Genomic DNA, 16,451 nt, shown 5'->3' with positions numbered 1-16,451 from the left:
TCATATGTAGTTCAGCGGTATTCGCGGAAAAAAATGTTAAAAATCTGAAAATACCTTTATTATATGCTCTTCAACTTCCTCTTTTCATTAAAAGCAGCGGAGATAAGAAATTCCAAATACTTTAGGAGATATAAGGGTATGGTTACTCTCGGGAACAAGACGTTATGGGACCAAGAACAGATGTTCCAATGAAATTTTGCAGAGGATTTTGGATGAGATGAAATGTGGTGAGGAAGGCCACACGGAGGCGGCACAGAAGTATGGAATATCCAGGCAAATGCTTTTCAATCAATTGCAGAATAAACACATTGGTATTTTTTTTTAAGGAAGGAGAATCTGTTAATTCAACACTACTCGGCTGTTAGTGATAATGGGAATTTCCTTGTCTGCGATATTAACATAAAGGATGTAAAACAGTTCTGTAATAATATGCCTGGGTATGAATGGGGCAAATCGTTCCTTGAAAGGCACAAGGATTTGCTACAAGAAAAGTTTTTCTGGGATATTTTCAGATAAAGGGTAGCCATTAAAGATTCCGTAGTGAAGAGTTTTTTCAAAAGACTATGAAGAGAAAGTAGAAAATGTCCCAGCAACGTTGATGAAACGGCCTTCTACAGGCCTGAAACCACTAAACTCCTATGCTGGCGTGCATGCAGGCATCCAGAAATAATAAATTCATCAAAATTGTGTTACACTGTTACGTTTTGTGAAAGTGCCAATGGAAAATGTGTTCCTCTATACATTGATTTCACAGCAAAGAGAATATTTAGTAATTTGCTTTTAAATGCTCCGCCTGGAAAAAAGACGAACATCTCGCAAAGTGTATGGTTGGAACAAATTGTTTTTGATTAGTAATTCCAAGAATCACTTTCTTCAACATGCGAATAATCTGAGAAATAAATTCTAATTGGGGTAATTTATCCTCACGTAGCACTAAACATGTTAAACCTTTGCTAGGAAAGTAATGCAAGTTTTATATGTTTACCCCCAAACAGCACCCACACTCTTCAGCCATTAGATGTGGCCTACTTCTCGTCTTTTCAGACATGTTGGCAAACTGCTGATTCAAATATTAAGAAGGGCTTTGATAAGTGAGGCCTGTTCCCAGTGATCTGCCAAAGGGTTCTTCAGACTCTCCCAGGTTATGCCAAAGAATCACCAATGACACAGTGTATTAGCTCAGAGTTCCAGAAATATTTGCAGGATGTTTGATCCAGTGGTCTGAATGTCAAGCAAGTGAAAATATTTTGTTTACCAATCCAGCCAGAACAAAGTGTATCAGCGGAATACATTGAACGATACTAAAAAAAATGGCTCTACAACTGGCCTAACAGATTATTCAGATCCAGTACATGAACATGCAACTACTCCAGAAAAAATAAGGCAATGTCCATTGAAATCTCTAGGAAGTGCGAGGAAGCTTAGCTCAAACGAAGTGAGGTACATCATCCAAGTTGCATCACAAGAAACTCAACATAAAATAATTCCTGTGCATTGGTAATGCAAATAACTCTATGTGGTAGAATTGAGTGATGATGCAAATAGGCCCAGTTTATTGAAACAGTTTTGTAAATCAGGGCATACTTTGTGTGGGTCTTTGACAATTTTTTATATTTATGATTTTGTAATTATTTTATACAAAGGTATCAGGAAAGGTGATTAGAATTGAAATACATCTCATATAACGTAAGTTGTTTGACCAAAAAAAAAATAAAAGCATTGGGTGTGGCCTGAGATAGCTAATGAAATGTGGCATGATATTGATGAGGCAATACAAAAAGTAGATAAATCTTATATAAGAATGGTAAATAAGAGAGAAATGTATGAAATTAAAGAAATCTTTTGTATTCTGATTCAAATTACCTATTCTGATTTAAAACTTACAAATTTAAAGACAATGTCAGTGACTAGTGAGTGCTGGCATACTTTCATAACTGTGTATTTGTTTAAAAAGAAATGTATGTATAAAGTAATGTTATTTCTAAATATAATTTATTAATTATATTTAGTGTAAATTTTAGTAATTCTATCAGCAATTCTATCATTCTATCAGCAAACTCATACTATCCAATATTTGTATTTTTTTTTTTAATTTGATACAAACAAGATTTTTTTTTTAATGATAAATCTTTTATATATATAATATATGTAATGATTTAGTCTTCTAACGTCTGTGTTTCTTATGCTGATTCAGTAGTTACAAAAAACTAATTTTGAGTATGACAATGCTGGTAAAATGTTTTCCCAATCTAAAAAGCTTTTTTTATACCAAAATAAAAATGCATTTAACTCTTTTAATTGTTATTATTTGATAGGCCTATGAGAATATAATTTTTTTTTATTTCAAATTTAATACGAACACGTGTATCAAATTCAAATAGTAAAAATACTAATGATGATAGAATCACACTAAAATATTCTCCACATCATGTAGCACCTTTTGGAAAAATAAATAAATAATATAAAGTAAAAGGGTTGGTTAAGTTAATTCAGCTACAATAATTACATGGAAATGTTTGTTAAAATATTTAAATTAGGAAATAAAACTTTTCTTTTTAATTATGAACCTAACCTAATTCAACCAACCTTTCATTTCAGTTCCTCCCACGTTTACTTCTTTAATGGCTAGCGCGATGGAGTGTCCGTGTTTTGTGTAGTCCACGGTTGTTGGATTTCTTTCCACACAATACAAATAATATTTGGTTTTCAAGTTTAAAATGTCGAACATGAAATTTTTTGAATCATTCACGCAATTTTTCCGTTACTGTTTAGCGAGACATTAGTGAAAAAAAACTTTGTTCATGTGTTGCATTTTTAAAAAGTCACTTATTCATGTTTTTTATTATGAAATCCAATTTAAACATCAAAAAAGGGTTTTTATATTGCAGAAATGACTTAACTTCAACAGTAAACATTGATATATGGGTCAATTCATACCAAGTGGTCCAGCACTGGTTGCTCGATCAGTTGCCTTGTTAACATTATGTATTGAAAGTTTAAAACTGGCACAATTAAATTTTTATTCTCACTGGTTTGATCATGGCAGCCATTTTGTTCCCATGGAGCGCTACAATTTTTACATTTACAAGGGTTTACCACTTTACCTATATTGCCATATCTTATCTTTGGTAGGTCATAGCATGAGAAACAAAATCTGAGGTGTTACGCACATTATATACTACAATTCTGATCATAAGCCATCTTTCTAAAATCACTAAATCTTACCAACTTTGATGGTTAAACTCCTGCCTCACAATTGCAAAAATTTGCATTTTCATATTTTTTTTTTTTTTTTCAGAATGTAGGCAAGTATGTGTTGGGCTTAAAAATACCTTTGAGAGTACTTATGTAATAATAGTGTAAACAAAAATTATTTGGGGTGTGAGACTTTGCTACTTTTTTTTTACAAGCTTGTAAAAATTGAGTTCATATTTTTGCTTATTTTAGGGCTTAATATCTCTGGTGGGCAGTTTTCTAAAAATCTGAAATTGGCACAGTAAAGAGACCAAGTCAAGACAGATGAGGCAACAGCCGTAAACTCATGTTTCTTCAAATTGATTAATACTTATGTTCTAAGGGAGGTATTTTAAGGCTATGCATCCACTCGAAGTAACGCTGTTCGATTTGCGCTGTTTTGAAGTACTTAACAACGCCAATAGATTATGGCATGAGTAGCACAGTTGATTCGAAGCGTCTTTTTTTTTACATGAATTATTTTAGCACGTGCCAATGGCAACAGGACTTGTGCAGCGTTAAATACATTGCAACAAATTAATAATGGGTAAATCAAAAAAAAAAAAAAACAATAATTGTCTCTATTATTAATAGGTAGCTATCTGTGACCTTCATTGAGTGTTTATTTCCAATGACACCTGAACGTTTACCCAACATTTATATTCTGCAAACCCGCATGTCGGCAGCTACTTTGGAGAGAAAAGCCAGAAGCTTTCAGTTCTTTAGTTCACCTTGTGTTTCCTAGGATGTGTTAGTGGCAAATCATGGCAGAAACACAATTAGTAAACAAGTGTCTGGAATTAGATTACCAGATTAAATAATCTTTAGTAAAGAAAATGTTAAGTTATGCTTTTTAAAATCTTGTTAGAACTGGAACACATCCCCTTCATTTTGTATAAAGAAATTTTGTTAATGCCTATTTAAGAATGTTATGCTCAAGCCCTATTGTGTAAACCATGTGGTATGTAATTTTTTAAATTTATTTTTAGGTTGTTTAATCTCAATATGTTACTCCACGTTTATTTAAATGTACATGTATTTAAACATATTTTAGTACTGTAAATCAATTATAACAGTAGGTAGTTGTGTCTTGATTAAAATGATAGTCAGCTAAACAAATTATTTTATCATACTCTCTTATGGAAAGAGTGCTGTTTTCCTGAAAGGAAATAGTGTTACTTTGAGGGATGGGTGTATACCATAATCACGTTAACTTAATAGCAATGTGTCTACCATCTTAATTACTTTTTTTTGAGAACAATTTATATTGTTGGTTTTTTTTGTGATAGTTCATTGCATGGCAACAGTCACGTGCTGGGCAAGCACTCAGTGTCGTAATATCATTCAGTGACTGCGATTCTTGGTGAGAAGCATATATTGCATTTTCTGACGCTTTTAATACTTCAATATTTATGTAACCATATATAGTATCTGTAAAGTTCAGCAAAAATGCTGATTAAACATATTTGATTATAGGTATAATATTAGATAGTTTTATTTACATATAAAGTAATTGCAAAATTTATTTCCCCACTCTGCTGGGAATGAAACCCATGAGAAGGCAATCCTTTTATATGTTTAATAAGATGTAAAAAAAAAAATCAGGGTAGGAGCGTACAGAGAATTTCATTTGGGAAGGGGTGGGAGGATAGAACTATGTTGCTCACTGTTTGCTTTCAAATTCTTTTCGTTTGTTAGTGGCTAAGATAGATTTTTCAGGATTTTTTTAGGGAATGGGTGGAATTTATTCCCCTTTCCCTCTCCCCAAATTCCTTCTGTGTACACCCCTGATTCCGGAGATTCTAAATTGTTTCAAGTAGGATTTAATACTCGCATATCATTCAAATGTAAAATTTTGATACTTGGTTACATAACAGGACTATAATAGTGATACATATTTTTACAACAGACTTTATGGCATATTTATATATCAATTATTACATATACATTCTTCTGAAATTACAAAACTCTTGTGATGTCAAAACAGAAATATCAATTTAGGCCGAGCCTACTTCTTATAAAACCACAGATTGTTTCAAGTTTATTCATGTACTGCACTCGCACACACATGCACACACACACTCAGAGACATCACAAAGGTATAGAAATAAAAATATTCAGATCAGTTCACAGTTATCGCACACCACAATAACTCACAATGCTACAAATTTTAAAAACTCTAAATCTAGAACTGCAACATTTTTGCACCCTCACAGCCTTTCACATTTCTCTTAATCCAGCCATACAATCTCTGGCTAGGATTATTAAAACATGTAACAATTTATTTTTGGAAATATTTTGTAAAACTAGGAAAATTTTTCTTTAATAACTCCAATTTATCACATACCTTCATGCTGTAAATTAGTATTTCCCAAAAAAAAAAAAAATTTGCAGGCATTAGGAACAAATAAAATTAAATGACAGACAGGCAGACATTTAAAAAGGCTAATTAATAACTTTACTAAATCAGTACCAAGAGAGGAAAAAAAATAATGCTTTCCCCCCCCCCCCCCCCAGGAATTCAACATTTGACACATCTTTGGTTGACTAGGAAGAAGATAGCATTTATTGGCCAAAGCAGAGCTATCACATCTTCAACAAATCTGAGGGAGGGGCGCATGTTTTACTAGAATATTTCCTTTGAATGTTTGTTATTTAGAATTATAATTCATATGCTTAAATTTCATGTAGCTGCTATCAGCGATCAAACCCAGAATGATGCAAACAAAACATGACGGCACAGAACGTCGCAAGTTTCAGTTGAGCACTATGGCTGTGTGGTTCTGGCCTGTGTTGGTTGTTTTACAGCAAAAAAACAGATTACGGTTTCAATTCTGAGAAAAGAAAAAGTTATTCTTATGTGCTTATCTAAAAAATAAAACCATACTTTGCCTCAACACACAATCCTTAATCAACTCTAACGCTTCCTATTTGTGACAAATTATTTACTGATATTGCTTGTCCCAAATACTTCTGCACTTAACTGTTTTCAGTTCACAGTTTTAAAAACATTCTTTTCATGATACATATGTTGTGATTTCATTTATGTTGCTCCTGTTTTATACATCACATCTTACTTTTAAACTATAATTTTTCTTGGCCAACTTCCAATGATGCCGTATCTTTTCTTCACATTATTTTACTGCCCAAAAACATTATTGGAGATACAAGATACAAAAATATATATCATTTGCATACACTGTTTATGTACATAACCTTTAATGCACCTAATCCGAGAAAAAGTTGGTAACTTTAAAACCGACAAACAACAGTATTATCAATTTAATATATGTAGGGCATCTTATACTTTGTGACAGATAAACCATGCTCTATGGCATACATGTTTTGCAGGTTATTGCATATTAAGATGTTGGTAGCAAGGGAAACTTTATGTTAACAGTAAAGATTCAGAAGCAACAGAAATGTACAAAATAACCAAAACCAAATAATTCAAAAGTCAGTTTCGGTTAGGTTGTTTCACGGAAACCAAAACCAGAACTGAAAATGGGGAACACTGTCAAACAATTCACTTGTCGTTGTGTTGATGTAGAGTAATGTCACTAGCTTCCGAAACAAGCCAACCACAAAACTTATCTGAACAGCTAACATGGTCGAAATTAGAACATGGAATTTAATATTTTTGATGATAATGCATGCATATTACAGACATGTTTGGTGAATAATTTGGAAGAATGGAAATAAACTATAAAATAATAATAAACAGAAACAACTTCACTCTATTTAAGTTACAGTACACAACTTGAATTCATGTAAATATTTGGTGCAGATAACACACATTAACAGTAACACCTCATTTAGTTATCTCTCACCTGAAGGGAACAGAATAGTGGCAATTTGTTCAGACAACTCTACTAAACACTATTTGGCCATTTTTACACCTCGTAACTATTGATATTGTCCCAACCAAAAAGATAAGCAGCACAGCTTGTTGGTTTACAATGCACATATGACAAAAATATCTGAGTGAAAATATAATACTTATGGGCACTACGGAGATTATTTGAAAACAATAAGTGTTTGCATTAATAAGGTTCTGTTCTGTAACACAATGAGAGCACAAAAATATAACAGCTACCAGAATGTAACTAAATTACATAAGTCTTAAATCAAACCTGTTTCCACGTATCACGTTACCATAAAAGGTGCGTATTTAAAAGTAAAAATAAAATATAAATTTCTTTGGGATGAGTGAATATAATACTGGTATAAAATCACATAATTATATGGAACAATATTCTGTTGGTAACAAATTCTGAAATGTAAAAGATTAAATATATATTTTAGGTACAAGTATAAATTAACAACTTGCTAATGAGACAGAACACTTGCCTCAGGATATAGTGTCAGAACTTCATAAATAATGTTTTTGATGGTGTAAAAGATGAACGTCTTTACTAATTTGAAGATATTAAAACTAAAAAAGATTTTTTTTTTTTCCTTCCATGAAAATCACTTTGGAAGCTACTTACAAAAAGTTTGGTTTTCCCACTCAATTTCATTGCATAGGCTATTTAACAAATTCACAAAAAAAAAATTAATAAGAAATTTTATTTCATCTCGTACAAATACATTCTGTAAACACATGGCAACGTCTGCACGTTGAAAACAGTGCTCGCTCGATTGTGCACTGGAGAGAGATACAGCTTAATAATTTTTTGCACTTAATATCATAAAGGGTTAAGGGAATCATACTTTAAAAAATTTGTTACTTCTTAGTGATTTTCATGGATAACATTATTTTCTTCCTAAAAATACACCAGTCTTAAGTGTAGGTCTTAAAAGTGTTTTCCTGCATTTTACCAAATGAGTACTTACATCTCCACGCAAATCAATTTTTTCTTGTCATGTGTAGAGAGTTCTAGGCAGAAGCAGACAAGGGTATTCGGCTCGAAACAGTTTAATTTTTCGGAATCCAATCTCTTTCTTTGGGGAGGAGGATCCATACATTCATAAACAAAAACAAAAAAGGAACACAACTTCTTAAACAATTTTTTTGAACAATTGTTTGTGAGGATATCTTGCAAACTTTAACTACAAGGCTTTACTCCTTATTTTATTAATTTTGCTAATTTTGTCCACTTGGTCAGGGGGTAGGGACGGGATACGCTGTCATAAGCCTAATTCTCCAAATGAAACCAAGCCCAATTGCAGTGGTCACTTTGTCACTGTGTTGGACGCACTTCTTCCTAAAGCCCTCGCAGGAAAACATGCCATCATCATTAATTATTTACAAATATACATATATAAAAAATAACTTTCCAACAACAAACAGTACATTGGTAATTTTCCTTCACCTATGGCACAAAACTTCTATTTCACACAGACTTTCTTCAAAAATATATAAAAAAGTTTTTTCATTTATATATTATTGTAACAGGATTATCAACACATGTATGCTCGTAACATCTGAAAATGTGACACATTTACTTAGTGATTGAAAGGCAACAAACTAGAAACAGTAAATAAATTAGCAGTTTGGAAGACGAGGAACTTGAATTTCAATGTTTGGTTTAAAATTAAGTACATAATAGTTTATTTATGCTTTTAGACAGGTAACAAACCAAAATATAGATAAACAGAATTCAACTTTATACCTTAATTAATATTCCAAATTTAACAAGCAGATTTAAAACTTTGTTTGAATACAGTATTTTATCGCATAATTGCCGCACTGTCATTTTAGGGTGCCAGAAATTGGAGGAAAAAATTTCATGATGTTTTTGATCCTGCAGTTAGATTCTGAGCACTTAGTGTAGGTAGTAAATAGGACCTTTCCAAAGATCACAACAGGTTTTTTAATTTGGATTAAGATATGGTAGTTATAATGGAAAAAAATAGTTTATTTACAGGAAAAAAATATTTTAAGAGATTCCTGCACAATACAGTCAAGTGTTTTGGTCTCGCCTTTTTCTCCATAAGATGTACGTAATATTTTTTCCCATGTAAGACGTTGCCCAAACACTTTGTTTCCCATATGAAACTGTATTTTTTAAAAAGGTTGAAATCCATTATATGTTACATTTTCTTATTAGCAGAAATAAAAAGTTCCCAATGTGTAAATTCTCTTTTAAACACTTTTTAAAAGTTAAAATCTTATCTGTTCTGTCGCTGCTGTGAAACATTTATGAAAATATAGCAAAGTGCTAGGTGACATCATACAAGTTTGGTTATGTTGATTCCTATATAGAGTGCTTGCATGTAGTTGAACACTGATAGCTCACCAACTGCATGCTACGCACGCGCACTCTTGTTTTGTGCAGAGTAAACTACATTTGATAGCCCGGCTCACACTCTATTGAGGTTAGTACGATAATAGTTATGGGTATGCTATGTTAATTTTGCCTCATGTTTGAGTTTTGGTTTTCATTATCAAATAAATTTATACAAAATATTTTTTTTTTTTGTTGAATGTTTATTTTTGGCATGCTTTTGTACACTCCATTTTTTTTAAATAAAATGTAATTTGCTTTCTTGCCATGAAAAATCAGCTTCAATTAAAATGTGTGACGATTGTGCGATGAAACATGATGTTTTGTAAAATATATACCTTGATAATATTTAGAAGTGCAACCAAATATTTATTCAGCATTAAACAAGACACCAAGTATGGCAATTACGTGGTAAAACACAGTAAACAGGACAAGTGTTAAGTTTTTTTAGTTACTGTACTGCATGCAGGGTATAATAAACTATCAAATTATAGACTTCTCCTGGATATACAAGCCAATTGCATCATGCCACGCCATCAGTTTCCAAGTTCTCATATACAACCGTAAAAGTTTTTCCCCTTCAAAAATAAATAATGTTCCAGCTACATTATGTGCAGCAACACAGGGCTGTTACTAAATATGGATCATTAAGTTTTAGATAAACGACAGTTCACGTTACTTCACTTTGAAAGAAAAAACAATCTTTGGCATAAAAAATGTACTGGGAAATTAAAAAAAACATGTTTTCATTCATTGTTTATGCTTAGGCCATTAGTGAGTGCACTGCATGTGTTAACTGAAGATTCTGAGCCTGTAGTTTCAGTTAAATTCAGCAGTGGTCAGATATTTTTTTGTACATTAACACAAATAAAATACCTTACTACACTGCAAGTTCTACTTCTATAGTTATGTACAAAATTAACATTATTTACATACAAACTCAGGCCTACTATTTCCACTAAAAAATTCAAGTGTGTGGGGAGGGAGATTGTTGTATTACACATTCTGTTTGGAATGTTTTCAAATATTTGCTTAGAAATTTAAGAAGAAGAAAAAACTGAGGGAGAGGGGGTTAATGCATTTATGTATGAATGTTAGATGTTATAGCTTTTTGGTATGACTAAATAAAGCATATAGTCTGCATCAACAGGAAGAGCGCAAACAAATGCCATGTATGTTCTAACACAATTTTCTTGGCTAATAAAGTATAAATAAAGCAGAAGAAAACCTAATTGCAGAAACTATGTTTGCTAGTTTTAGCAGTCAATAGTTAGTTGTAGCTGTAAGTTCAGTACTAAGAGAATACATTTTCCATGTAGCTGTAAGTTCAGTACTAAGAGAATACATTTTCCATGTAGCTGTAAGTTCAGTACTAAGAGAATACATTTTCCATTTTGTTTGTTTCTATTTTTCATTTATTTTGATAACCCACCTGTATATCCTGCATTTGAACATCACTTCATCCTGTTAAATTTCATTGCATGGTGCACACACATTTCATTGCATTATGAAATTTAGCCCTTAGAATGCCTAAAGAATTATAAGTTCAAAAAAAGTCTGTTTCTGTATTAAATTAACTTTTCTGTTTTGTTTGAACATTTTCTTCTATGTTTAAATAAATGTTATGTTGACACAAACTGTACAGAATAAAAATTTCTTGACATTTTTATTTAAATAAAAAAATAATAAGTATTTAATACCTAATTTGTTTTAAATCATGTCATTTGGAGAATATACATAATAAGTCACCATCCACAGGACATTGCCATGGACTGAGGAAGGTACGGCTAGAGCGATCACCCATTCCAAGAAAACTAAGAACAAGACAGAATCTTTTGAAACTTAAGGCCTGGTATCACACACACACCATGGTTTTTATTATGATATTTCTATTGCTATTTTTCAAGGGACATTCCTGTCATTTAATATGATACCTCTCTTGCAATTTAAATTTTTTCACCACTTTGGTCTTGAAATACTAACAAAGAAATATCAGAGGTAAAAAGTCATGCATCTATGGTCATTATCACTTGCAAATAAGTTCTAGTAAACATCTGGTGAGGAAATTTGTGACCAAACAACAAATGCAAAATCCATCCTGATAGATTAACAGGACTAGTCCTTAATAATAGTAATGACAAAACGAGAATTGCAAGTGAGACCAGGCCTTAGACCCCCACACATTAGCACAACATTATGGAGGAGAAAAGAATGTAATTGTTCAAATTGTATCATTATTCCAAAAGAAAATCTGCCAGCATAATACACAACATTAAGGACGGTAAAGTGTGAAACAAATGAATGATTATGAAATGTGAAGATTCTAGGAACAGGATTCGCTCTTGATCCATGGCCGACTGCTCGAGGCCAGTTGCGTGCCGCCGCCAGCTACAGTTCGATGGGAGGTGCGTACGAGAAGCCGGCGAAGGCATCATCCGCCTCTCGAACGCTGGCCGACAGCAGACAGGTTGAGTGGGTCTGCGAGCGACCGACGGACGATGGCACCGGCTCCAGCGTGAAGGCCGGGTCGATGTGCTGCAAGTCCAGTGGGTTTTGCTGCGGAAAACCAACGCTAGATGATAAAAATGGCCAAGTGAAAAAAAAAACTGCACGACACTCACCTTGTGATTGTGCCAGTCATACTACACAGCAGAGATGCCCAAGTAATGTTTTATACTGCTCTACTCTACAAAAGTAATACAATTTTATTATGAGCAGTGAGATGGCAACCAAGGTGGGTGTGGGGGGTTTCTTGTACACACCTACACACACAAACCCAAACAACTACATCCCATTCACCTAACCCACACATACTCTCACACAACAACCCTCACACATTTTGTTGTGTGTGGGGGGAGGGGGGTAGGTAGGGTATGTAGAGTAGATATGAGGTGGGTGGTGGGGTAGGTAGGTTAGATGGGTGGGTGGTAGGGTAGAGGTGGGGTGGATTGGTAGGGTAGAGGTGGGCAGGTAGGGTAAATGTGAGGTGGGTGGTTGGGTAGATGTGAGGTGGGTGGTTGGGTAGGTAGGGCAGATGTGAGGTGGGTGGTTGGGTAGGTAGGGCAGATGTGAGGTGGGTGGTTGTGTAGGTAGGGTAAAGGTGGGGTGAGTGGTTGGGTAGGTAGGGTAGATGTGGGGTGGGTGGTTGGGTAGGTAGGGTAGAGGTGGGTGGTTGGGTAGGTAAGGTAGATGTGGGTGGTTGGGTAGGTAAGGTAGATGTGGTTGGGAAGGTAGGGTAGAGGTGGGGTGGTTGGGAAGGTAGGGTAGATGGGTGGGGTAGATGGGTGGGTGGTAGGGTAGATGTGGGGTGGGTGGGTGGTTGGGTAGGTAGGGTAGAGTTGGAGTGGGTGGTAAGGTAGATAGTGTAGAGTTGGGCTAGGTGGTGGGTAGATAGGGTAGAGGTGGGGTGGGTGGTTGGGTAGGTAGGGTAGAGGTGGGGTGGGTGGGTGGTTAAGTAGGTAGGGTAAGGTGGGGTGGGTGTTTGGGTAGGGTACAGGTGGGTAGGTAGAGTGGAGGTGGGGGGTTGGGTAGGTAAGGTATATGTGGTTGGGAGGTAGGGTAGAGGTGGGGTGGGTGGTTGGGAAGGTAGGGTAGATGTGGGGTGGGTGGTTGGGAAGGTAGGGTAGATGTGGGGTGGGTGGTAGGGAAGGTAGGGTAGATTTGGGGTGGGTGGTGGGTAGATAGGGTAGAGTTGAGTGGGTGGTTGGGTAGGTAGAGTAGATGTGAGGTGCGTGGTTGGGTAGGTAGGGTAGATGGGTGGGTGGTAGTGTAAAGGTGGGTAGGTAGGCAGATGTGGGGGGTTGGGTAGATAGAGTAGAGGTGGGGTGGGTGGTTGGGTAGGTAGGGTAGATGTGGGGTGGGTGGTTGGGTAGGTAAGGTAGATGTGAGGTGCGTGGTTGGGTAGGTAGGGTAGATGGGTGGGTGGAAGTGTACAGGTAGGGTGAATGGTAGGGTAGAGAGGTAGGCAGATGTGGGTGGTTGGGTAGGTAGAGTGGAGGTGGGGGGTTGGGTAGGTAAGGTAGATGTAGTTGGGAAGGTAGGGTAGAGGTGGGGTGAGTGGTTGGGTAGATAGGGTAGAGGTGGAGTGGGTGGTAGGGTAGATAGTGTAGAGTTGGGGTGGGTGGTGGGTAGATAGGGTAGAGGTGGAGTGGGTGGTTTGGTATATAGGGTAGATGTGGGGTGGGTGTTTGGGTAGGGTACAGGTGGGTAGGTAGAGTGGAGGTGGGGGTTGGGTAGGTAAGGTAGATGTAGTTGGGAAGGTAGGGTAGAGGTGGGGTGGGTGGTAGGGTAGATAGTGTACAGTTGGGGTGGGTGGTGGGTAGATAGGGTAGAGGTGGAGTGGGTGGTTTGGTATATAGGTTAGATGTGGGGTGGGTGTTTGGGTAGGGTACCGGTGGGTAGGTAGAGTGGAGGTGGGGGGTTGGGTAGGTAAGGTATATGTGGTTGGGAAGGTAGGGTAGAGGTGGGGTGGGGTGGGTGGTTGGAAAGGTAGGGTAGATGTGGGGTGGGTGGTAGGGTAGATAGTGTAGAGTGGGGTGGGTGGTGGGTAGATAGGGTAGAGGTGGAGTGAGTGGTTTGGTATAAGGGGAAATGAGGGGTGGGTGGTTGGGTAGGTAGGGTAGATGTGGGGTGTGTGGTTGGGTAGGGTAGATGTGGGTGGTTGGGTAGGTAAGGTAGATGTGGTTGGGAAGGTAGGGTAGAGGTGTTGTGGTTGGGTAGGTAGGGTAGATGGGTGGGTGGTAGGGTAGATGTGGGGTGGGTGGTTGGGTTGGTAGGGTAGAGGTGGAGTGAGTGGTTTGGTATAAGGGGAAATGAGGGGTGGGTGGTTGGGTAGGGTAGAGGTGGGGTGAGTGGTTGGGAAGGTAGGGTAGATGTGGGGTGGGTGGTTGGGAAGGTAGGGTAGATGTGGGGTGGGTGGTTGGGTAGGGTAGATGTGGGTGGTTGGGTAGGTAAGGTAGATGTGGTTTGGTTGGGTAGGTAGGGTAGATGGGTGGGTGGCAGGGTAGATGTGGGGTGGGTGGTTGGGTTGGTAGGGTAGATGTGGGGTGGGTGGTTGGGTAGGTAGGGTAGATGTGGGGTGGGTGGTTTGGTAGGTAGGGTAGAGTTGGAGTGGGTGGTAGGGTAGATAGTGTAGAGTTGGGGTGGGTAGATAGGGTAGAGGTGGAGTGGGTGGTTTGGTATATAGGGTAGATGTGGGGTGGGTGGTTGGGTAGGTAGGGTAGAGGTGATTTGGTTGGGTAGGTAGGGTAGAGGTGGGGTGGTTGGGTAGGTAGCGTAGAGTTGGGGTGGGTGGTAGGGTAGATAGTGTAGAGTTGAAATGGGTGGTAGAGTAGATAGTGTAGAGTTGGGGTGGGTGGTGGGTAGATAGGGTAGATGTGGGGTGGGTGGTTGGGTAGGTAGGGTAGAGGTGGGGTGGGTGGGTGGTTGGGTAGGTAGGGTAGAGGTGGGGTGGGTGGGTGGTTGGGTAGGTAGGGTAGAGGTGGGGTGGGTGTTTGGTGTTGGGTACAGGTGGGTAGGTAGAGTGGAGGTGGGGGGTTAGGTAGGTAAGGTATATGTGATTGGGTAGATAGGGTAGAGTTGGAGTGGGTGGTAGGGTAGATAGTGTAGAGTTGGGGTGGGTGGTGGGTAGATAGGATAGATGTGGGGTGGGTGGTTGGGTAGGTAGGGTAGAGGTGGGGTGGGTGGTTGGGTAGGTAGGGTAGAGGTGGGGTGGGTGGGTGCTTGGGTAGGTAGGGTAGAGGTGGGGTGGATGTTTGAGTAGGGTACAGGTGGGTAGGTACAGGTGGGTAGGTAGAGTGGAGGTGGGGGGTTGGGTAGGTAAGGTATATGTGGTTGGGAAGGTAGGGTAGAGGTGGGGTGGATGGTTGGGAAGGTAGGGTAGATGTGGGGTGGGTGGTTGGGTAGATAAGGTAGTGTTGGAGTGGGTGGTAGGGTAGATAGTGTAGAGTTGGGGTGGGTGGTGGGTAGATACGGTAGAGGTGGAGTGGGTGGTTTGGTATATAGGGTAGATGTGGGGTGGGTGGTTGGGTAGGTAGTGTAGGGGTGGGTGGGTGGCTGGGTAGGGTAGATGGGTGGGTGGTAGGGTAGATGGGTGGGTGGTAGGGTAGAATTGGGGTGGGTGGTTGGGTTGGTAGGGTAGATGTGGGGTGGGTGGTTGGGTAGGTAGGGTAGATGTGAGGTGCGTGGTTGGGTGGGTAGGGTAGATGGGTGGGTGGTAGGTAACAGGTGGGTGGTAGGGTTGCTGTGGGTGGTTGGGTAGGTAAGGTAGATGTGGTTGGGAAGGTAGGGTAGAGGTGGGGTGAGTGGTTGGGAAGGTAGGGTAGAGGTGGGTGGGAATGTAGGGTAGAGGTGGGGTGGGTGGTTGGGTAGGTAGGGTAGATGTGGGGTGGGTGGTTGAATTGGTAGGGTAGATGTTGGGTGGGTGGTTGGGTAGGTAGGGTAGATGTGGGGTGGGTGGTTGGGGAGGTAGAGGTGGGGTGGTTGGGTTGGTAAGGTAGAGGTGGGTAGGTAGGGTAGATGTGAGGTGGGTGGTTGGGTAGGTAGGGTAGATGGGTGGGTGGTAGGGTAGAGGTGGGTAGGTAGGGTTGCTGTGGGTGGTTGGGTAGGTAAGGTAGATGTGGTTGGGAAGGTAGTGTAGAGGTGGAGTGGGTGGTTGGGTAGGTAGGGTAGTAGTGGGGTGGGTGGGTGGTTGGGTACGTAGGGTAGAGGTGGGGTGGGTGTTTGGGTAGGGTACAGGTGGGTAGGTAGAGTGGAGGTGGGGGGTTGGGTAGGTAAGGTATATGTGGTTGGGAATGTAGGGTATAGGTGGGGTGGGTGGTTGGGAAGGTAGGGTAGATGTGGGATGGGTGGTAGGGTAGATAGTGTAGTTGGGGTAGGTGGTGGGTAGAGGTGGAGTAGGTGGTTTGGTATATAGGGTAGATGTGGGGTAGGTGGTTGGGTAGGTAGGGTAGAGGTGTGGTGGGTGGTTGGGAAGGTAGGGTAGATGTG

General features: G+C 38.8%; 1 protein-coding gene across 6 annotated transcripts in view; it reads right to left on the bottom strand.

Annotated features, from left to right (window-relative positions):
* Window positions 1-9,646: 9,646 nt before the first annotated feature.
* Window positions 9,647-16,451, bottom strand: part of LOC134539714 (serine/threonine-protein kinase Sgk1-like) — a 30,714-nt gene continuing 23,909 nt past the window's right edge. For all 6 annotated transcript variants that reach the window (XM_063381943.1, XM_063381944.1, XM_063381949.1 and 3 more), the window contains one exon: window positions 9,647-12,020. In XM_063381943.1, coding sequence (XP_063238013.1) covers window positions 11,853-12,020 — 168 coding nt within the window. In that variant the 3' untranslated portion in view covers window positions 9,647-11,852. The remainder of the gene's footprint in view (window positions 12,021-16,451) is intronic.

The sequence above is a fragment of the Bacillus rossius genome, chromosome 15, assembly GCF_032445375.1.
Source record: "Bacillus rossius redtenbacheri isolate Brsri chromosome 15, Brsri_v3, whole genome shotgun sequence".
Taxonomy (NCBI): domain Eukaryota; kingdom Metazoa; phylum Arthropoda; class Insecta; order Phasmatodea; family Bacillidae; genus Bacillus; species Bacillus rossius.
Note: the sequence above shows the minus strand (reverse complement) of the source record. Positions and strands in the feature narration are given on the sequence as shown.